The sequence below is a fragment of the Leguminivora glycinivorella genome, chromosome 3 (genome assembly GCF_023078275.1).
Source record: "Leguminivora glycinivorella isolate SPB_JAAS2020 chromosome 3, LegGlyc_1.1, whole genome shotgun sequence".
NCBI classification, from domain to species: domain Eukaryota; kingdom Metazoa; phylum Arthropoda; class Insecta; order Lepidoptera; family Tortricidae; genus Leguminivora; species Leguminivora glycinivorella.
Window position 1 is genome coordinate 14,701,323 of NC_062973.1, and position 24,391 is coordinate 14,725,713.

General features: G+C 39.0%; 1 protein-coding gene across 3 annotated transcripts in view; it reads left to right on the forward strand.

Moving 5' to 3' along the window:
- Positions 1 to 24,391, forward strand: part of LOC125242564 (nuclear factor NF-kappa-B p105 subunit) — a 47,563-nt gene extending 23,172 nt beyond the window's left edge. Inside the window, exons 1-18 of one of the 3 annotated variants that reach the window (XM_048151334.1) lie at positions 6,317 to 6,467; positions 7,021 to 7,178; positions 8,526 to 8,630; positions 10,314 to 10,425; positions 10,662 to 10,852; positions 12,062 to 12,108; positions 12,250 to 12,309; positions 13,050 to 13,269; positions 14,199 to 14,278; positions 15,481 to 15,612; positions 16,962 to 17,071; positions 17,444 to 17,619; positions 18,204 to 18,341; positions 19,196 to 19,398; positions 19,662 to 19,772; positions 20,102 to 20,254; positions 21,525 to 21,692; positions 23,158 to 24,391. In XM_048151334.1, the coding sequence (XP_048007291.1) occupies positions 6,373 to 6,467; positions 7,021 to 7,178; positions 8,526 to 8,630; positions 10,314 to 10,425; positions 10,662 to 10,852; positions 12,062 to 12,108; positions 12,250 to 12,309; positions 13,050 to 13,269; positions 14,199 to 14,278; positions 15,481 to 15,612; positions 16,962 to 17,071; positions 17,444 to 17,619; positions 18,204 to 18,341; positions 19,196 to 19,398; positions 19,662 to 19,772; positions 20,102 to 20,254; positions 21,525 to 21,692; positions 23,158 to 23,268 (2,370 nt within the window). In that variant the 5' untranslated portion in view covers positions 6,317 to 6,372 and the 3' untranslated portion in view covers positions 23,269 to 24,391. Of the gene's footprint in view, positions 1 to 3,657; positions 3,791 to 6,316; positions 6,468 to 7,020; positions 7,179 to 8,525; positions 8,631 to 10,313; positions 10,426 to 10,661; positions 10,853 to 12,061; positions 12,109 to 12,249; positions 12,310 to 13,049; positions 13,270 to 14,198; positions 14,279 to 15,480; positions 15,613 to 16,961; positions 17,072 to 17,443; positions 17,620 to 18,203; positions 18,342 to 19,195; positions 19,399 to 19,661; positions 19,773 to 20,101; positions 20,255 to 21,524; positions 21,693 to 23,157 lie in introns of those variants that run through there. The other 2 variants (XM_048151332.1, XM_048151333.1) reach the window with 2 other exon arrangements.

Sequence of the window (24,391 nt, forward strand, 5' to 3'; positions counted from 1 at the left end):
TATAATTGGTGGTCATTAATACAATGTGCATGTACAAGCACAGACAGGTTAGTTCTAAAATATATCTATGAACCTGTCAGAGATAATGGTATATGAGAAATGTATAGAAAAGTTTTGTGTTACACTCGGGTGCAAATGTATTTTATTTCTCGTGTGTTAAAAAACTCGCAAGTTCAGGATTCTATTCTCGAACCACTCGCTTCGCTCGCGGTTCAACTATAGAATCCTTTCACTTGCTCGTTTTTCAATTCCACACTCGGCGTTAAAATACAACTTTGCCCCCTTGTATAACAAATAACTATTAATGGTTATGTACAAAGGCGAGCTCTCTTCCAACTAACCTTAGAACAACTGAGTTTGTACTTTCAATTTGTTCATGGCGTACAGTTTGTATGAATGTTATACCTATGAAACATTACAATATGAATACATGTCATATACCTGTTGACATAAATGTAAGCGTATAAAATGTCAGCGTTAATATTAAGACTTAAAGGTTATGTCGGTGTAATTTATATTTATGTGTGTTTTTATGTGGTTATAAATGTTTTGTATTTGTACGACTATGTGTTGATTTATAATTAACTTGAATCGATCTGATCAATCGATTCTGGTGTGTTAAACTACATATGCATATGTGTTGAATATAATTGTAAAATATGGTACCATATAGATAGGACATGTCAAATAAGTTGGATTTTATTTTAGAAATAAGTCGATGACATGGCTGGTAAGGTTTTACTGGGTTTCCCTTACCTTTGAACAAATGTTGGCCATAATGTTTCCCAGAAAAAGGCGGGTCATGCTGTTATTGTTTTGTATAATGATTTTCATCATAGATTTATTTTTGAGGGGGCGTGTTGGAATTAACAAAACTAAATCTATCTTATTCTAACAAGTATATTGTTATACTTTCTCTCTCATACATGTAAACTATTGAATAAAAAACAACAGCCCATAGTTCCTAATCTTAAGGACTTCGTTTGTACTTTAGTCCCTTGGTAGCTATTCATAGGAGCACACCTTGCCTTACTATATTGCGATAATATATTTCAACTCTTATAAATCGCCATGTGTCTTTTAATTAATTGCCCTAAATCTAATATAAGTTTCAGTGCCACTGTTGTCAATCAAGATGTCAAGGCAATTTTATACTGAAGGATATTGAGTTTGAGCAATAAAATAAATAATCCGCAAACGGTTTTCTGTTACCTACTTATCTAGAGTCATGTGTGGCTCAACTCAATCAAAGCATAATACATTTACAGTATGTATATTCAGTAATTGTTTTGCTACTTTAATGAAACAATTACTTTATAGTGTATACTTAGCTCAATAAATATTATACGCCTCGCCTAGCAATACCGAGAACTAACTCATAACATTATCATAATAGCTTTGTGGTAGTTATAAATCGACATCACGTGTGTAATGCATCCGTATTGTTGCCAAAAACGAGTTGGTATGCAAATAGAATCGAGTATATTAGTATTTTATGCAACAGGCGTTTAAAGGAGGTCAAAAAAAGATGAGTGGCGCGGGTAACAATTTGAGGCGAAGACGAGTATTTTTTGACTCAGTTAAACACCGTTGCATACAATACTTTTTCTACGACCATGCACTTAGTTTTTAATAGTTTTCTTGAATAACTTTCGTGAATTTCACACAGTTTCCTGTATTTTGACGCAAAGGTTTTCACTGTCAGCTCAGCTCCCCAAAGCCTTCCCGCGCACGCGCGCAGTATCGTTATAACAATGCGTTGCCATTGCCATGGTTACAGAGCCAAACAATGCGTTTTCAGTTTTTGCGATACTGCGCGCATGCGCGGAATGCCGGCGGACGCTGGCTTTGGGGAATATACTTTTATGTAGGGTTTTAAAGATCCCACACGACCCTGTAAATGACTAATAACAGTTCGGGAATAGAAAAAGAGAATTATTGTCCTCGGTCTCTTGAAAGAAAGAGCAAATGTGCCGTTATCTGGGTAAAGGGACCTTATTGTCGGTGGCGCTGACGTCCCTCGGCGTCGTATTTGTATACAAACATCGTTCATAACGCCGTAAGCGCCATCGACAATAAGGTCCCTTTACCCAGATAACGTCACAAATAGGCTCTTACTGAATTGGTGAGCTCCATCTTAGACTCTGTATTTATTTTATTTTTGAAACCCATTTACTATGATGCTTTTGACGGTACAGAATGCCACATAACATAACTTCGACTTTAATTTTATCAAGTATATTTTTTTTTGTTTACCGCATACTATATTTTTACTGTAAACTACAAGTTTTAACTTACACATTTAAGGACTTTGGAAAAGTGTTTTATCCATTTGTTACAGGTGTTTTGCCTGTTTGTAAAAAGTTAAAGTCAAAAAAGTTATGAAAGAGCTTATAGTTTCCATAACATTTTTATTTAATGGATTCTGGTTTATTAAACTTTTTGTTACCACTTGAATAGTAAATTCTTAGTAACGCTAACGCTTACACAAATGTTCGTTTGTTCTTAATAATGAATAGCTCACGTAAATGTCACCAAGTGTAATATTTAGTGGTCACCCATTTCAGCTCTTTGAAGAGGTTTCGATAAGTTTTTTGTTGCATGTTGAGTTGAGTTATGTTTACTTTTTGTAGGTCTTGCTGTTGTGTTCTTTTTTATATTTTATAAAAAGGTTAGGTTAGTTTAACGCATAGAGGTGCATAATTATTACCTATGAATAGTTGAATATACGTATGATAAAATATGCTTAAAGTAACTTACAAAAGATAAAAATTGAGCTCTTTGTATGATGGTATAGGTAAGTACCTACTGTTGTATTGTAGTCAAATTCATTACTAAGCCAATGTTTCAAAGTTTCAAAAGTTTTTTATTGTATATAAGAATCAGGTTACATTGCAGGTCGAAATATACAATTACACATTCAGTTACACTTAGACTTTACCTTTTCAGGCATATAATACCTCTACATTTATAGCTAAACTTAAATATTATAAGTAACTTAAATAATCATTGACTGAATAAAACATTTTTCGATAAGCCACAGTTTTACGTTTGGCTTAAATAATTTTATATTCATGTGTCTTCAACATTTGAATGACGTAATGAACACCAACAACGAATAGGTACCATCAAGTTATCAGGATTGAATGAAAAAAAGAATACAATTTTATTTATTTGGAAATTAATACCCGTAAAATGTTGGTAAATCTTTTATAAACTCACTAATAATTTTGTATTGACTTTCGTAAGACTTAGTTTTTTTTTTCTATAAAACAGACAATAACAAACAGCTTTACGAGTAAATATATGTATATACGTACGACTGATAAATAAATATGGTATCATTTATTATCTATACTTTATGCATCTCAAGTATCTCAACTTCCTGTACCTTGATGCCTACGAATTTATCATATAGAACAAGTGGGAACTAAAACCACAACCTTGCTTCCCTCATTTAGTTATAAACATTGACTCGCGGCGGTCGGACTGGCCGAATACGTCCCTAAATTAAAAAGTTACGAACTTCGCGACTCACGCGCGTACTGGCAATCTGAAATTTAAAAAGTCAAATTAAAAAGTTATGCAGGGAGTTGAGGTGTTCTATTTCACGGCCGGTATGAAGCGTGCCAGAGTTAAAGGTGAGTTTGTTTCTAGCTCATGACGTACTGCGAGACGGAGGCCCGAGGTCTCAATTTGAACATCGTTAGGCTGAGGTTCAGCGCTCACGATATCGAGACCGACCGCGAGATCTGCGCTCCGGTCTTCTCCGAGCCTATACATAACAGGAGTGAGTATTTGTTTTTTGTAATCTGATTTAAAAATGTACGAATTTCAGGAGTTCATCTAAATTCATTGAACTACTATTATTAATGTAGGTAATATTTTATTACGTTGTTTCTTCTTATTGGTCTAACAAGAATATTCTTATATCAACGTAACCAAAACAAATCTCTCTATCCACTCTATCTAGTCAAATCTCAACCAACCGACCAAGTTTCTGGACCTAATTCTAATTTAAAATATGTGGTCCTGCCTGTTTGTTTATATGTTTATTGTTGTGGTTTCATGAAATGTAATGTAAGTGAACTTTTATTTGCTTAAGCGAAGTTACGGTGGTACACGTACCGATTGAACCAGTTGAAAATTTGTTTGATATGATCAGTATATCTGACTTAATACTGCCAAGTGAAAGCGGTAAGTCTATTCTAATAGTTATTTCACGTTATTTATTTATTTACACTCTCATACGGTCCCGGGTTCGAATCCCGGTAAGGGCATTTATTTGTGTGATGAGCACAGATATTTGTTCCTGAGTCATGGATGTTTTCTATGTATATAAACTCTGTCAAACAAGTCTGTCAGTAAATAAGAACAAAGAAAACGATATGCATCCTTTTCTTTAGGGTGCTACAGTTTTTAGATACCTATAGTTTTCTTTGTCTTTGACGACCGGTCTGGCTCACTCGGTAGTGACCCTGCCTGCTGAGCCGCGGTCCCAGGTTCGAATTCCGGTAAGGGCATTTATTTGTGTGATGAGCACAGATATTTGTTCCTGAGTCATGGATGTTTTCTATGTATATAAGTATGTATTTATCTATTCAAGTATGTATACCGTCGCTTAGCACCCATAGTACAAGCTTTGCTTTAGTTTGGGGCTAAGTGGATCTGTGTAAGGTGTCCCCCAATATTTATTTGTTCTTATTTACTGACAGACTTGTTTGACAGAGTATATGTATTTATCTATATAAGTAAGTATATCGTCGCCTAAGACCCATAGTACAAGCGTTGCTTAGTTTGGGGTTAGGTCGATCTGTGTAAGGTGTCCCCAATATTATTTATTGATTAAATTCAAATTGATCTGCCACTTGCATGGTCGCAAATACCTACGTGGCATGCATCATACGGCTCTTGGGTCAGAATCGTCCGTAATCTGCATTTAAGTGGCGAAAATTGCCATATTTTATATATGTATATTGTATAATTGTTTCACGGGATTGTACTGTTTTGATATACGAAGGTCGAATGAATCATTTCAGATTATTATGTTTAACTGATATAGAGGTATGTATATAATAGGTACATAGGTAGTTTAGTGTTAATAGTGTAAACGTCAAGTTTCCTAATCATAATAACCCGTCGTCTGCCAGCTGTAATAAGTCGCGTGATGATTGCACTTTGGCTGAGTCTTATTTGTTTTTTTCTACTCCCGTACTTTTATTTGTCATTTACACGGTCGTGCACTCATCTTTAAAACCCTACCTTATAGCTTAAAAACAAGTAGGTATACATAATATATGTAGTTTATTCCCCTAAAACACACCTCGGACACTGGGGATAAATAGAAAGAGGCGCATCCCACCACACAGTCTAAGCTCTTGTAGGTGAACACGTGCTTGTATGAGTGAAATATGAAAGGTCGACTGTTCGCGTTTTTGACAGGCGGTAACTGTGAGGTAACCGAGAGGGGGTGGGCGGCACTTCCAGCGGGGAGCGGGAGTGGCCATACCCATACTGCACGATAGTACTCTTTATTATACTGTGATTATACTGTGCCTAAAACGCATTTTCTGCATTACACGCAGTATCTGTTTGGTACCTTTTATGTGCTGCTCGTAAAGACCCCTTTAAAATAACACATTGCTAATAAACAAACTTTCAAGTAAGGCGTGAGTAGTACATAAACAGTGTAATTTGAAGCCGCCTTCCGTGCAATTTGTTGTTATAACACTGTACCTACTTATTTTAGCACAGTGTATAAACCCATACTCATTACTCATTTAATCAATGCGAAGTGAACATAGCGCCTTCTATTCTATGCCGCATGCCGCAAAAATGTACTCTTTTAAGGGAATTAAAATAAATATTTCGATTAAAACAGCAGCGTAAATTAACCTGACTTCATTAACTAAACCGTCCCCAGCAAGAATCGCCTATTGTTAATGTTATCACCTGAAAATACTTTCAGTAATTTTTGAGTTTACTACGAAGAAGGCAATTGGCAGGAACTGCGGGCATTTTACGATGATCGCTATTTTTAGCCACATCAAGCGCTGCGATATTTTTCGCTTTCCCGCCAAGCCCTCTGCACGTTTGCATAATAAAACAAAAGTCAGCGAACCCGTCTAAAAGCCGTAACAGACTTATCGCTACGCACCATTACTTATGGGACGGGTGACCTTCGTGCGGTGCGGTAGTCTGTGCGAGCTTTAAATCTCGTTTGTTTTTAGACCTGGCAATCGCGCGGGGTGTGAGGGGTGGGTCGCGGGCACCCGAGCTGCGTTAAATGCGACGCCATTGTTAGTAACTCGGTACAACTGACAGCTGACCGTGCGACTTATTTTTCATTTATGTTTTAATTTCACAATTATAATGGTGCGTACGTCATGTGCTGTGCGAGGATGTAGGTCTTCAGCTTACAGAAATAATAAAATGCGATTTCATCAATTTCCACACACAGAAGACAGGTAAATAAGCACAAATGGCTAATATTATTTTATAGTGTTGCTAATGTAAACAAAACAAATTTCTAAGTAGTTAGTACGTTATTCAGTGTCTCTGTTTTGTTACCATTTGAATGAAATTTGTATGCAGTTGCAATTTTTTCTCGTATTAGGTATTAGGTCCTACTCTTGATAACGCGCCTGTGACGTTTTTGTGTAAACAAACAAATGACATCCATTATAAAAATTAAGATGCGAACATTCACTTATCTTTCAAATCTGTAAGGGCTTTTGGCATCTTTGTTTAGAAATTACGAAAATGTCATCCATTTTGATGATATATCCAAGATCTTGACACGTTTTTTAATAAAATGAATGAAGTAAAAAACAATTATAGTATCAATTTTTATTAAGCAGAAACGTCTGCTAACGATTCTAAACATTTTTATATTAAAGGAAAAAATTCCATTTCTAGGAAATTTCCATTTTTTCCTTTAATATAAAAATTATAGTATCATTGAAGTAAATATGGAATATATACAAGCATATTATTATTATTGCTGTATTTACATTTCAGATGCGAATTGTGGGTGGAAGCTTGTAGCAGACCTGATTTTGTTGAAAGATATTACAAGGATTTCAAGAACACATACATTTGCAGTTTGCATTTCGAAAAACATATGTACTCCAAGAAATCGCTAAAAAAAACGGCTGTGCCAACTTTATTTTTACCAAGTAAATACTCGTTCACAGAACTATATGTATTGAGGTACAAAAGTGTCCGTTGATTTGTATAGGAAATAGAAATATATTTATTGCAAGAACATAGTTTTGTTACAGTCAGTATGGTGTTACATTTAAGAAGGTCCTTATGTTCCACCCTATGATATATGATGAGTGTATAATGACAGATCCACACACTTGATGTGAGAGAACTCCAAACATATGTCAAACACCGAACACAAGGGTGAACATGCATCTGGGCGAGCTCACTCCATCGTAGGCCACGTCTTTGCCTTTGGCTAGTCTGTAGCCAAGAGTAAGCTCATTTATAATAATAAATAAAGAAAACAAGTATGGCATCCACATGCTTGTACTGGCAAACACTAAACGAAACAGTCTAACACATAATTATGTTTGTTCGTCACCACCATTGTTTTAGCCTAGACGTTTAGCCATGAGAAATTTTTTAAGCTAGGGGTGTTCAGTTTATAGGTATCACGGGTGCGATCATAAACGTATAGGTACATAACAATAACTTTTACATAACTTTTTATTAGCACAGTAGGTAAGGACCTATTTCCTGTTAGGCACATAACTTGGGAAGCATTTTGTTATCAGCATTCTGGATGCCTCTTTGCTGAGGATGACATGACTTTTAACCAATTATTTTTTATTTAAATATTTTTATTAACAAATAAATTTTGTTTAGTATGTAGTTAATCGACAATCCCCACAATAGGCTAAACCTGTATCGTGGAAGTCAGCTACATGCGTGATTTGATCAGATAACAGCGGCTTAAGAAAAATTAAATACCTACTAATTGCTGGCACTTAAACCTTCATTCAGTGCTTTTTATTTATTTATTTAATCTTTATTGCACAACAAAATAAGGTACAAATGGCGGACTTAATGCCTCAAGGCGTTCTCTACCAGTCAACCAATGGGCTAAACCAGAAAGATTAAGTAGGTGCAGTGTCTTTTTGAGTTTATCACGAATATATTAAACAAACAGATAGACAATGTGACTGTTTTAAAAGGTGTAGTGATTTTAATCGAGATTTTCTGAAGATATTTCATGTAATGGGTATTTATTGGCTTTTATAAGAATATTTGTGAGTGTGCACGGGAAAACGTCCTACTTTGTCGATTGCTATAAAGCCGCTTTGTCAGTTTATTCATATAAAGATACAAGTAAATCTCGCTTTAATGGTAACCAACAAAGTGGGACGTATTACTAAACACACTCACATTTATGTTTCTAAATGGTCCGCTTTAATATCCACCAGGCAACCCTTGTGCTTGTCTGTTAGATATTATTGTTATGTTATTGTTAAAATATGTTGTTAATATATTTTCAGAAAGCGCAGCAACAAACGACCTGAAGATATGCCGTATAAGCAAGTTCTACGGTCGGCCCAAAGGAGGAGAGGACGTGTACATTCTAGTAGAGAAAGTTAATAAGAGTAAGTGACCGCATTTATTATCCTAAATTCCTTTATTACTTAAATCTTTTACTTTTTTCACATTTTCTATTCGTAAACCGGCTTTAACTTCCCTGCTAGAAGGGAATAAAGCAACACCTCTGTGCTAAGAGTGATCAAAGTGACATTTTTCTAGGATTTTGTTCTAGCTATGTAAATTAAATACCCATGTCCTTTATAATAGTGTCCTCATAGGTAATGTGATGAACATGGTAACAAGATTATTTTGATTATACGCTACGTGAAATCCATTGTTCAGAATTTAAAATGTACGCTCACGCTGTAAATATGTCGTTTTGTTTCTTTGTCATACAAACCATTATAACGTTTCGTAGTATTTGCCACTTTTGATAGGTACAGATCTAACATTTCGGACCCTTATAGCTTTAGTCTATTTTCGGTCATTCCATTCATGACATCTTCTATAGGTGAAACTTAGAATGACTAGATGTCAAATAAAGAACAAACTACTCTTTGGTAATACTTGATGGTAACTTAAAATGAAATATGCGAGCGATGCGACCTGGGGCCCGTTTCTCGAAAGGTACAAGCCTTGTATTACAAGTGCGCGAACTGTCAAATCGTATGGGTTGTCATGGATACGCACTTGTAATACAAGTCTTGTACCTTTCGAGAAACGGGCCTCTGGGGCCCATTTCTCGAAATTGCTATACGATTTGACAGTTCGCGCGAACTGTCAAATCGTAGGGGTTGTCATGGAAACACACTTGTAATACAAGGCCTTTCGAGAAATGGGCCGCTGGGGCCCAGTTCTCAAAACTGAAAGTTACAAGTTACAAGCGGAAGTCTCTTTCCGACTTGTCATATTAGACATTGACAACCACTTGTAAATTGTAACTTGTAGGTTCGAGAAATGGGCCCCAGATATTTAATAAAATAATCAACAGTCAACAAAAGGATTAAAAATATCACTATTTTAATTTATTCACATTACAATATTGATTAATTAATTACTAGCTTTAATATTTAAAATGTTTATCCGTTTAATAATTTAATCGGTCATTAATAATTAAGGATAATAAACACTTAATCTGAGGATTATCATTAATTAGTCAATACTAATACTAATCTTGTACTAAACTTCGTTAAATACTATATTTTGATTATCATTAATTCTCTTTTAATTAGTGGGGTGATATTAGAAATTGCTGTATCCATTATCCGAGGCGATGTATCCATTACTGACGTCACACCAAATTATCAGTTTGTTTTTCTCCCATCACCTCTCTTGTTACAAATGTTCATATGAAAACGTTACTCTTCCCCTGTTGATGTGACGTGGATGACCTTTACTATTAGTACTTTTTAATATTGAAACAGTAACTCTGTGATGTCTGTGTGAGGTTATATAGTTATGCGGTTGCAGTACTGAATCAAAATTTGTTAAAACAGTAGGTATTTTTTATTTGATCTTATCTCATGTCATAACGCCGAAGCTAGTTTTTCAAGCGAGGATCTAGCTAGCCTCGTGTATTCCGACCTAATGGTATGATAGAGTCTGTGTGTAGAATATGTAGATGTCATAGAATATGTAGGCCCCGTACATTACACGACTCTTCTTTTTCCGAACAGATTCTAATGCTATGTCGGGTCATTGTCGTTGCTTTTATTCCCAGTTTTATTAACAGTTGGTTTTATTCCCAGAGAACATCGAGATCCGCTTTGTGGAGCGGAATGAGGATAACCAAGAGGTGTGGTCGGAAAAAGCGCACTTCCTTCAGAGCGACGTCCACCATCAATACGCTATCGTGTTCAGGTACGGCCCATTTTATTTTTAGGGCCTTAGAGGGCACTTGGCAAATAAGGGGTTGAAAGAAAACGAAACTGTGACATTGCAGTGACAGGTTGCCAGCCTCTCGCCTACGCCACAATTTAACCCATATCCCACAGTCGCCTTCTAGGACACCCACGGGAAGAAAGGGGGTGGTGAAATTCTTAACCCGTCACCACACGGGCAGTTTCTTCTTGTTTCTAATAAATGTCTGTTTTCAGGACACCAGCATACAAGGACCCGCAGATTACGACAGATGTAAAAGTGTTCGTAGAACTAGTGAGGCCCTCCGATGGCCGTTGCAGCGATCCTAAAGAGTTCACTTATCGGGCGGATCCGCTCACAAAGCAAAATAAGAAAAGGAAACATAACACGTCACCTTATAACTCCTTCAGCAGCTCTGGATCTTTAGGTAAGGATAATACCACACCTCGGACAGCGACGATCAAATATATTAAACGAACGCGTTCCTACGCACACACTCTAAGCGTGTGTAGGTGAACGTGTACCATGCTTGCGTGAATGAGGTAAAACAACAATCGTTGTGAAAAATGCTTTGTAAAATTATCATTGACTTGAAATGTTGCAAAATGTTGAAATGAGTTTCTAGGGGGCATGTGCAGCTTCTAGAGTGCCCAAATAGCGTAAATATTAAGTAATTTTTACCGTACTGTAACAGGTAGGTACTACCAATAAATACCAGGGGCATATTGCATAACAATTTACTTACAACTCATATTACAAGCGCCGGCTTCCTGTGTAGCAACGTTTTTCCCGTGGGTGTGTCGTAGAAGTCGACAGTGGGATATGGGTTACATTGTGACGTGAGCAAGAGGCTGACAACCTGTCACTGCAATGTCACAATATCGTTTCTTTCAAATTTCAACCAGTTTTTTGCCTTGTGTTCTGTCTACTCCTTTATGGGATACAGGCGTGATTGTATGTATGTATTACAAGCGGTAGTCCCCATCCAATTCCTTTACAAGAAAGAGAGTTCCACATGTACAAGTTGTACCTAAATTGTTATGCAATAGGCCCCAGGGGCCCATTTCTCGAAGCTACAAGTTACACCCATACCCATATCCCACAGTCGCCTTCTACGACACCCACGGGAAGAAGGGGGGTGGTGAAATTCTTAATTGTGGTGTAGGCGAGAGGCTGGCAACCTGTCACTGCAATGTCACAGTTTCGTTTTCTGTCAACCCCTTATTTGCCAAGAGTGGCACTGAAACTTGAGTAGTTTAATGTGCTCTGCCTACCCCTTCATGGGATGCAGGCGTGATTGTATGTATGTATGTACAAGTTACAATTTACAAGTGGTAGTCAATGTCTGATATGACAAGTTGGAAAGAGACTTCCGTTTGTAACTTTCAGTTTTGAGAAATGGGCCCCTGGGGCCCGTTCCTCGAAAGGTACAAGCCTTGTATTACAAGTGCGCGAACTGTCAAATCGTATGGGTAGTCATGGAAACACACTTGTAATACAAGGCTTGTACCTTTCGAGAAATGGGCCCCAGGTCTGGTCGTTCAATATAAAATAAACTTTAGAATGAAATCATTGCTTTTATAATCATTAAATCCACATTATTGTACAATTGAAAACTATTTTATCTTTATTGCAGGATCAGTAAAAAGTTTTGGTTTACCGGCTACCGTTATGGAACTAAATGTAAGTACAGAAGAAGTACGGACACACCAGACACTTAAAATATTAATTTTTATTTTTTATTCATTTCGTGACACTCATTGTTTTGGTTGTTTTTTTTTTGTTTAATTATTTTTGTTAAATGATTTAAATTTAATTTTTTAGCAAACACAAAAGTCAACTCCTGAAAATGATTTCATGATGAATCTGATGATGCCCAATGCCGTAAGTATCAACATAACAGTAATTTCTACCAAATACCTACATTTAATCTGCCTTTCTTCGAAAAGACAATAGCTAACAAGACCACTTCCTGTCCAAATCAAAAATAATAGTCATTCCATGTTCAATTCGAAGTAAGTAGATATATATGAGTATGTCAAAACAGTATGAAATATTTTGATTTGTATTTATATTTCCATCTATGAATCACCATTATACATATGTATTTTGATAACGCTTTCATGTTTGTTAAGGGTTACTTTCACCACCGAAAATGGAGGGTTAACGGGCTGGGCCAGCCACGACATTGGTCTAAGCGCGACAGCGGTGAGCGGCGGCCATACGTGCGAATGAAAAGTCCCATCACTGTGTCTCGCTCCAATGTATGGCCGCCGCTCACCGCTGTCGCGCTTAGACCAATTTCGTGGCTGAGCCGTAACCCAAGTTTAACTCACCATTTTTATATGGAACTAGCTTTTGCCCGCGGCTTCGCTCGCGTTAGAAAGAGACAAAATGTAGCCTATGTCACTCTCCATCCCTTCAACTATCTCCACTTAAAACATCACGTCAATTCGTCGCTCTGCTTTGCCGTGAAAGACGGGCAAACAAACAGACACACACACTTTCCCATTTATAATATTAGTATGGATTTGACAGTTGACAGCCCACTAACCTTGAGTTAAGCGGGTGGTGCAAGTGACCCTAAGGGAACATAATCACGCCTAACACTATTCTATTTTCAGGTCCCTGTGATGATGGAAACTCAAACTAATGTTAACTTGGGTGACGCACTAATGGGTATGGCGTGTGACCCTGAACAAAGTCAGAGCCCTTTGCACCTGCACTGTACCGTCAGTCCTATGATGCCTCAAGCAGACCCGCCCACGATCAGCTTAAATTCTACGGAGTTTGCGAACCTTCTTCGAGCGGATTTAGAACCAGATCAGAGAGAAGATTTTACCGGTAAGTATCCAATAATTTAAGTAAAAAAACTACTCGGTCCGATGAAGAGATCCTGTAGAAGAAAGTCGCTGTCTTTTACAACTGCACTGTAGGTACCGTCAGTCCTATGATGCCTCAAGCAGACCCGCCCACTATCAGCTTTCTACGGAGTTTGCGAACCTTCTGCAAGCGGATTTAGAACCAGATCAGAGAGAAGATTTCACCGGTCAGTATTCAATTATTAATTTGATATCCGTATAAAACAAAGACCCAGACTTGAGATTCTACTGTAGTAGGTATGGTTATATGATGCAAGTCTGTCGCTTTCAATCAGTTAATTTTACATGGCAAATACTTTTTTATTTATTACGCCTCAAATAATTAAAACATCCCATGCACGATTAATATTGTACGAAGACGAGCTATTAAAACTATTTTATTTATTTATAGTATGTCGTGTAATTAGAAACGTCGGGTCTGTTTTTTTCGACTTTTAGCTTCACCCAGGACTCTGTTGTGGGTAAATCCTATGGACATGTTGCATCTCGACACACTTTGAAAGCAATTTGAAAATAGGGATGACGGCTACATAAAAAAATGGCATTCTGTTTAGTCCGTCAGTTAGATCGTCCAAAAATACTGAACACATATTTTTCGCTTTTCCTAATTAATGAAAAAAATACAAAGATATAGAGATTATAGAGCATCAAAGTTTCGGAGTGGGGGCTTGTGACGTCACTTCTAAGTAAAAATTGTACCTAGGCGTGACGTCACGCGAAACTTCAACGCAACGTACCTACCGTCGTCATTTTTCGTTTACGAGAAAAAAGAAAAAAATGCTTGTCTAAAATTTTTTGATAATCTAACTGACGCACTAATTAGTTTTTTTAGTCGTCTCGCCTATTGTAATTAATTTTATTCCTAAATAAAAATAATCCGATTGTTTCCAGCATTGTGCCAGCAGTATTTGACTCCATCGATGACCGAATTCATGCAAGACCGACTGGAAGCAGATTCAGGACGCGGAAAGGTTCGTTTACCAAAATCTTTGCATTTGTATTTTACGAGTGTACACCATCTTCGAACAAACACAAATTGCGCGAGTGAGGGTATCTTTGTACATGTCTTTTTAATGTGCAAACAAGTGACGAAGTAAAGCGCCCACTCTGCAGATGGACCGTCTTCGGCGTTGAAAGAACATTTTGAATTTCGAACGAGTATTACCACAGAATATATAATAGTACAAGTACAGAAGGCCCACTACTTTGATGTTCGCGACATGCCGCCTTTTTAAATGCCTACAAAATTCTAACAAAGAAATGAACCGCACGTGCGCGGCGTTCGGCGATAGGGTTGCCTATGGATTAAAACAAATTAATACTCAATAAAATGTTATACTATTATATTCAGGTCTTGGGTACTTTCTAGGTATATATATAGTATTTATATATTTCTGTTTAAGTTCCATCATCACAAGCCTTATTGAACCTTTCCGGGGGTCTTAATCAATAGTAGATATGTGTAAAAATGTCCTATGGTATTTATTTTATTCAAGATATTTATTTAAGTAAACATTATTAGCCATTCCACACGAGGACAACGCATATGAACCTTAAAAAAAATTCGCAACGTAAAGTAACAATAGAAAGTGCGAACGTGCGTTCCGCGAGAACGCGCGCTACCCCTGATTAGGCCGCGAACTCGCGGCCGCCAGCATGTACTTGTAGCGCGGCAATAGAATCGCGGAGTGAGCCGCCCCTGGTATTACTACAAACAGAGAGAGTGGTCAGAGTGACGATCTCTTGTGTCGGAGGCCAAGATCTTTTTTAGGTCACTGTGCCAGCTGAGTAGTAGTAGTATTACCTATAAACTTTTGTAAGTTAGTAGACTACTGGGTCTTCTTTATACCAAAGACATATGTAACTCCGTATAGACAGCTACAGTCTAAGAAAAAAACGTACCTCAGAACCATATAGGAAAAGATACGGTGGCCTAGATGGTGTTACACCTTTGGGGGACGCTCGGCTAGATGGCGCTAATATTAATATTTGACATTTTAACACATATCAAGCTAAGAATATGAGTCAAATTGTCAACCATGAGGTTTAAAAGTTTTCAGCTTGTCTCGAGAGATGGCAGTCTATGCACTGTGATTACATATTTTACTTTGACAGTAACTCTCTATAATACTTGCTGTATTTCTGTCTTAATTATCTTGATTCAATATTTCAGCCCGTACTCCCCGGCAAAGCGCCCGTACAGCAACAGAGCGCCCGTCCCCAAGCGAAGCCCCACGCCGCAACGGAAAAGCCGAGCGAATACACCGCCGTCTACTCGCCCGAACACGCGACGGAGGTTAAGAAAGTAAATATATACGGGGAGAAACTTCTTTCACCCCGACACCCTAAACGGACTGAGATTTTTAAAGCGTTTGACTTTTTAAGAAATAAATCTTTTTGCCTGCTTGCACTTTTTATAGCATTTTTGGTATTTAAAAATATTTTAAGCGGGTTACTCACGTATTAAGTCGATATAGCGTTCGACATGTTTCGGTTCAATTCGCCGCCGACCCCCCCTGCGCCTGTCCTCAGCAGCCGCGCGCACAGAGCAAGCGCCCGCAGTATGCGTCGCGCTCTCGACATGTAAAGGCGGGGTGTCGCTACTCTTGAGAAAGGTTCTCGAAATTGAACCGAAACATGTCGAACGCTATATCGACTTAATACGTGAGTAACCCGCTTAAAATATTTTTAAATATGTATGAGTCTCACGGGAGTTTTATAGCATTTTTGGTGTTTAGTTTACGTTTATGGGTGTGTTTCGTTTGGTTATTCTGTCTCGGCATCCGTTCAGGAAACATTTAGATTAAATTAGAGTCAGCCCACGATAAGTTTGCAACAATTTTGACAGCCTCACCGGTGCAACTGTTATTTTAAATGATGACGTTTACTTAACCCTTACAGAGACACTTATCTTGGGCTGACTCGTTGGTTAATTCGATTTTTTTTAATGATCCATTCCTAGAAAAACGCAGCTTATTTGAAAAATGTAGGCACGAGTGTTTATCGACCCATAGACAATTTGTATTTCGCGCCCTTTATTAGTGACAAACTTGTTTGACCGACTATAGCTCTTTACCTGGCCGGTAAGTGACTTTAAATACGTGTACAAATCGTGAGAACTTAGTGTTATTATGCTCTTTAGTCAGCTTAAATAAGTCATGTTTCGAATGTTGTTATATTGTCGGAGTCATATGCGTTTGGTCGAATATAGTTATTATGTTAAGCTATACGGCAGTCTTGCAAAATAACTTCCCTCGTCTTGCAAAAAATCGAATTACACATACATACATACAATCACGCCTGTATCCCATAAAGGGGTAGGCAGAACACATGAAACTACTAAAGCTTCAGTGCCACTCTTGGCAAAAAATCGAATTAAAATACGTTATACTAGCAATACTAGCATGCTTAGTAACTAGGCCATTTCCCACTATGGAATGCTTGTTAGATAGTGTCACTAAGATGCGTGCCTAGACTCGTATTATGATATTGTTAAAGGTTAGATTTCACAAAACTGCGCGTGATTGCGAATGGCACAAAGTATGGAAGCTACAAAAATGCACGTTTTTTTTTTTTGAAACAGTTTTAAACTTAAGTTTTTTTTTCCTTTAGTGTTGTTTATTATCTACTAAAATGTTTTTTTTATCATTTCAGTTAGTGAAGGAGATCTGCGATCATATACGCAGTAAGACCGGTTTCAAGAAGCATGTTGTAAAAGAAAAGCTGGAAAGAATTTTTGCCATGCGCCTTTCGAACGGAGACACGTGAGTACAATGTGCTTTATTATTCACAAAGTTGGTTGAAATATCTGTGGCAATATTGACAGGAATATGCTTTTACTTAAAGCCTTTGGTTGAACGTCGCGCGTGGCATTCAAAGAGTAAATATGGTTTAGACTCTTTCCATTCTAACGTGACTTAGATCATTAAGTTGTTCTTTTGTGCAATAAAGTTTAAATAAATAAATGTATAGATGTCAATGAATCTGTTTTGAACGATAGCCTCGGCGGTTTATCGCGTCGGTCTCTGCATGCATAGAATTCGTATAGTAAACTCCTACATTATTTTTATTCAAGTTGTTCATGCAAATCTAAGTCATATACAACTTTGTCTATATTTTATACATGTTTATTTTAGGTTTCTGCACATGAGTCTGTACAACAACAGAGTGAGCTTCGAGTACATAGTGAAACTCCTGCACACGATGAAAATGCACCATCTCCAAAACCTGACTAATGATCTCGGGCAGACCATTCTACACTTAGCCATCGTCAACGACCTCCCGAAGATGGTGAACGTCATCATAGCTAACGGTACGATATTCTCTATTTTATCTATTTTAAAGAACTTCGTATTAAACCAATAAAGTCTAAGGAAAAAACGTAGCTCGGATACAGCATGAAAAAATATGCTGGTTTGAATCATTCAATATCTTTATTTATTGCTTACTTTTACATAAAAACATGATAATGGCGCCACACCTGCGATTGGTACTCAGGTCACTTTTTAAATTACTGAAAATTTATTGAATTACTTCATTAATTGAATTACTGAAATTAAGCTACACTAAATTTCAAACTTGGGAAAATCCATTCTGTTTTAATGTTGATTAAATAAAAAAATATATTATGATTTGAAAGATAAAATCAACCTTATAGCAGAATGGATTTACCAAAGTTTGAAGTTAAGCGACACGAGTGATTTAAAACAAAATTACTTCTTTATTGAATAAACATCTATGAAAATATCGTAAGTAGCGCAGTGTCGCGTCCCTTTACCCTACCACCTCACTTAACTGCTAACTTCTTCTAAATCAAATATCCATAATTAGCTTCAAAATGCAATCTTATCGGCAACCAAAAATGTACCATTTGATCACAACGTGACATTTGTCCAGGTGGCGACCCGATGATAGGCGACCAAGACGGGAACAACGCAGTTCATTATGCCGCGCTGTGTGGCGTCTGCATGCAACCGCTACTTGACGCCATCGAGTGGAATAAAGTGCCGTGCGACCTCAACGCTGTCAACAAAGGTTAGTGACCGTTACCAAGGCCCACATCTAAACAAACAAGGTGCTAGGCGAAGACGGGAACAACGCAGTTCATTATGCCGCGCAGTGTGGCGTCTGCATGCAACCGCTACTTGACGCCATCGAGTGGAATAAAGTGCCGTGCGACCTCAACGCTGTCAACAAAGGTTAGTGACCTTTACCAAGGCCCACATCTAAACAAACAAGATGCTAGGCGACCAAGACGGGAACAACGCAGTTCACTATGCGGCACAGTGCGGCGTCTGCATGCAGCCGTTACTTGACGCTATCGAGCGGAATCAAGACCATCTTCTCTAAAGGAATCAAGAATTATTTAAGAAAAAGAGTCAGAGCAAAACTTAACATTGATATGTGTGTGTGTGTGTGTGTGTGTTGTAGCCCTAAGGCACCCCAGAGTTGCAAAGGGCCTTCACAAGCTCGCGCCACGCCTTTCCATCTTCAGCGACCCTCGTGGCCTCGCTCCAGCTCAAACCAGCCGCTCGTAGCTCATTTTCGACGGACCACTTCCATGAGTGAACAGGGCGCCCGGGGCCACGGCTTGCATCCTGCGGTTTCCAGTCGAAAGCAATGCTCGCATTATTTCTTCCCCCTCTCCGAAGAGTGTGTCCAACCATCTCCATTTTCGTGTCGCGATTTCCTCGTCAAAATGGGTGTTTGCTGGCATATACTCCACAGGTCTTGATTTCGGATAGATATATTATTGAATTACTAGATAGTATTGATGATGATGATACACATACTAGTATTTACTCTATTTTAACAGTTTGAATTTATTGTAACCATTTTTTCACCCCTATTATCACAAGAGAAATTAAACAAAAGCTTACATTCCACAGAGAAACAAACGGCCCTCCACCTGGCCGTGGTTCCAGGCACCGAGCCATCCGACATCGAAGCGGCGAAGAACTCCATAAGGCTACTCCTTCAGCACGGGGCCAGTCACAATGCCCGCGACGCGGAGGGTCGTACACCTCTACATCTTGCGGCTTATGATGACCGCTTTGCGCTCGCTAAAGTACTCTTGGACCACATGCCTGAGGTAGACTATCACAGTTCATTAGGTTATTCTTCAAAGATCTATGCGGGGAGATGCACGCACGAAGATCCGAAGGGTAATCTTGGTCACATACTCGATTGTATGCATAAACTACGGCTGCTCATCATTTTTTCTGATTCTGAGTCGATGGAGCGCTTTGGGCGTGTACTTCTAGACGGTGTGCCATTCGGGTATCTCAAGTAACCATATAAACACATCGTATCGGTTTGCACTTTCACGATTTAATGATATCGTATAAATTTCAGAGCGACATCGATGCTGTGGACAGCCGTGGCTACACGGCCCTTCAAATTGTGTGCGACGGCGTTATCAGAGAGAACACCGTCAAATTTATGAAGATGCTCATTGACAGAAAGGTAATTTTATATCTTCTACGGTAATAATTATTCTTTAAATCATGTACATGAAATTGAAATGAATTTTTCTAGATTTAGTTACAAAAGGCTGAATGTCTAGTCATGTACTAATTGTCAGACATCGTAACTTTTCCAGAAATTTTGGTGCTGCGTTGTCACGTTAAAGGAATATACATGTCCTAAGCCAGGTGGAATAGTTAATTAGGTTTAGTAACAAAAAAATAAGCCTTCATTGATCACCTACCTAGAAACATGTATGAATCCCTTTATTTCTACCACGCTGCACTGGAACAGTTACAATGTCTAATAATGACATAATATATTTTCAGGCTGACCCTCACACGTACGAGCCCCACACGGTGTCCGCGTGGAGTTTAACTCGCGACAAACCGGAGCTTCGGGACGTGCTAGCTGAACTTCTGGACTGCGACACCGACGTCAAGTCAGAGCCGGAAGATGAATACGAGTCCGCTGATGAAGGGGTATGTAATTGTAAAATAAGTATAGGTTATTAGTAGAGACAAATGGGGAGTCCGCATGGACTTTATCTCGCGATAAACTGCAGCTACGCGCCGTGCTAGCGGACGAAATCGCGTCGGTGGATGAAGGCGTGAGATATACGCGATATAGTCACATATCACGCGACAAACTGAAGCTGTGCGTCACGCTAGCAGAACTACTCGGGCCATTTTTTTCAAAGTTGTCCACCCCACTTTTTTTGTAACATGGGTATTTTTTACGCGATTAATACTCAAAATCGCGAGCTCTTTCGATCCTGATAGCAGAAAAAAAATGTCCCAAGATTTCCATACATTTTTTCGAACCTTCCATTCCGTTACCGCCATACAAAATGTATGAAAAAATGGTAACGGAATGGGAAAAAAACCTTGGGACACTTTTTTCTTCTATTAGAATCGAAAGAGCTCACGATTCTGAGTGGAAACCACATAAAAAATTCCAAATTCAAAAAAAAAGTGGGGTGGACAACTTTGAAAAAAATGGCACACTCGACTGCGACACCAATGTCAAATCAGAACTGGAAGACGAATACGAGTTGACGGATGAAGGGGTACGTATGTAATGTATACTAGAGAGACACATACGGAGTTATCTAGTACATTCAAATGTTATATGGGATAAGTGTACAAAAATTTGCTAAAAATATGTCCCATCCCGTAGCACTTAATTTAAATTTAAGAGCTCATGGACATATTTTTGAGAAACTTTTATACATGCATATTTTTATACTTTACGCTTTCACCTGACAAACGGAATGTGCGCTCCACACTAGCAACACTGCTTTCCTGTGAGTGGAGTGGAGGAGTTGACGGTACAGGCTTGCGCAAACTGCGAGGATTTACATTGCGCAACGCACACAAACGAGGGAAAATCTCCGATATCGCAAGTGCCCACCGAGTCGTGCCACGCTTTCCCCGCAACCTGCTCTCACGTCGGTGACATGTAGGTATAATCTAAAGTTTGTGTATAAGAAGTAGGTACGGATCTGATAACATTAATGATTTCCAATTTTTTTTTTATTAGCTTATATGGTGTCCCACTGCTGGGCAAAGGCCTCCCTTCCTTTCTCCAGTCCTCCCGATTTGATGCCCGCTCTTGCCAGTCTCTGCAAAATACGTCGAGGTCGTCCCGCCATCTCTCCTTTGGTCGTCCTCTGCCCCGGCTAATTTGCGGGGTTTTTTGGGTTTTTGGTTTCCAATATTGCCTGTTTTTTAACGTGTGTTTCGTCTACAGGAGGAGCCATGCCTAAACGACATGCACCTATACAGCGCTGAGCTGGCCGCTGTACTAGACAAGTCGGGCGACTGGCGCGAGTTGGCCGCGCGACTTCAACACGACTCGCTCTCCAACTGGTACGAGAACACGCCCAGCCCCACGCTAACCTTGCTGCAGCAACTTAAGGTAACGTAATATCATTACACAGTGAGCTAGCTCCACTAGACAAGTCGGGCGAGTAACGCACGTTAACCGCGCGAATCGCTCGGTAACTGGTACAAGAACACGCCCAGCCCCACGCAAACCTTGCTGCAGCAACTTAAGGTACCGTAATATCATTATACAGTGAGCTAGCTCCACTAGACAAGTCGGGCGAGTAACGCGCGTTAGCCGCGCGACTCGCTCGCTAACTGGTACGAGAACACGCCCAGCCCCACGCAAACCTTGCTGCAGCAACTTAAGGTAACGTAATATCATTATACAGTGAGCTAGCTCCACTAGACAAGTCGGGCGAGTAACGCGCGTTAGCCGCGCGACTCGCTTGCTAACTGGTACGAGAACACGCCCAGCCCCACGCAAACCTTGCTGCAGCAACTTAAGGTACCGTAATATCATTATACAGTGAGCTAGCTCCACTAGACAAGTCGGGCGAGTAACGCGCGTTAGCCGCGCGACTCGCTCGCTAACTGGTACGAGAACACGCCCAGCCCCACGCAAACCTTGCTGCAGCAACTTAAGGTACCGTAATATCATTATACAGTGAGCTAGCTCCACTAGACAAGTCGGGCGAGTAACGCGCGTTAGCTGCGCGAATCGCTCGGTAACTGGTACGAGAACACGCCAGCCCCACGCAAACCTTGCTACAGCAACTTAAGGTAACGTAATATCATTATACAGTGAGCTAGCTACACTAGACAAGTCGGGCGAGTAACGCGCGTTAGCCGCGCGACTCGCTCAGTAACTGGTACGAGAACACGCCCAGCCCCACGCAAACCTTGCTACAGCAACTTAAGGTAACGTAATATCATTATACAGTGAGCTAGCTACACTAGACAAGTCGGGCGAGTAACGCGCGTTAGCCGCGCGACTCGCTCAGTAACTGGTACGAGAACACGCCCAGCCCCACGCAAACCTTGCTACAGCAACTTAAGGTAACGTAATATCATTATACAGTGAGCTAGCTACACTAGACAAGTCGGGCGAGTAACGCGCGTTAGCCGCGCAACTCGCTCGCTAACTGGTACGAGAACACGCCCAGCCCCACGCAAACCTTGCTACAGCAACTAAAAGTCCTGTATTACCGTTATACAAAATGTACAATGAGGTAGCTACACTAGATATACGTCAGACAAATAACGAGCGTTAACCGCGCGGCTGGCTCACAATAAAAAAAAAACAAATTCAAATATGTGTTATAAAATACACGGTAACAAAATAATATCCACCTCAAGCGTTAACATTTAAATCCTGCACTATACTCAAGAGTTATTTTATAGAATAGGTACTTTATCTCGTTCAGGATTCAATCTACGCCCTCGCTGTATATGTTATTTTGCTCCCTTGTGACATAGTCTATTACTATTCCATCCGCCATCATCTTCGCACATAGCATAATTGCAGCAAATTATTGACATCAATATGTTTTAAACAGGAATGCCAAGACAGCCCCATAACCTCGAAATCTCTGATGCTGATACTCGAAGACCTGGGCCTGGCGGATGCTGCGAGAATCATTCGCAACAAAGTCGTTACCTTCGACTAGTTGCCTGTAGTTTTAAGGCTCGTATTATGTACACTCTCCTTGTCATTCCGTACTAAGTGAAATTAAATAAGGCGGTGCTTATTGGGCCACTGTCGGACGTTGCTCGCAGGTCTTTAAGCCCTTTCATTAAATTGAATACTAGCTTTTGCCCGCGGCTTCGCTCGCGTTAGAAAGAGACCAAAAGTAGCCTATGTGACTCTCCATCCCTTCAACTATCTCCACTTAAAAAATCACATCAATTCGTCGCCCCGTTTTGCCGTGAAAGACGGACAAACAAACAGACACACACACACTTTGCCATTTATAATATTAGTATGGATTATATTTTAGAATTTATGTGAATGGTTCGATGATGACATACATGGCAATAAATGGAACATACTAAACAAACAACTTTAATGTTAGGTTACATGAACCTTAAAGTCAGGTGGAGATTATGTAGGTACTTACACTTACAGTCTGACCAAAAATAGTTGAAATTAAAAAGTGGCAACATCGTAATGCCGTCCTGTTTTCTCACACATATAGATTTGAAAGGGATGACACTACAATGTTGCCTCTTTTTAATTTCTAATTTTTTTGATCAGACTATACTTTTAACAATTTTTAATCATCTTTGCCAAATGCGAAAAAAGTACAATAAAGTTCATATATTATAGGATTTATGACGTTGGCGGACTTGTTTTGCTTAAACTAGGTTTCTACCAAATTATAATCGACTTAGTTGTATTACCTATTTTAATTTTTATAATATTTGTGACATTATCACACATTTAATTACTTGTTAGTTTATATTTTTATCCATATCTTACGTATGTAAGTTTTAATGCTAAAAATTGAATTAATGAAAATTGACTGAATGTCGTAACGCGAAGCGTTTTCATGCATGCGAATTGTGAATCGTGCCATGTGTAATTGTGTACAGACTGAGAAATTGTAGAAATTTAAAAGTGGCAACATTGTAGTGTCGTCCTATTTTCTTACACGTATTGATTTGTAAGCAAAGACATATGTAACTCCGTATAGACGGATAAAGTCTAAGAAAAAAACGTACCTCAAGATGGCGTTACACCTTCGGGGAACGCTCGGCTAGATGGCGCTAATAAAAATATTTGACATTTTA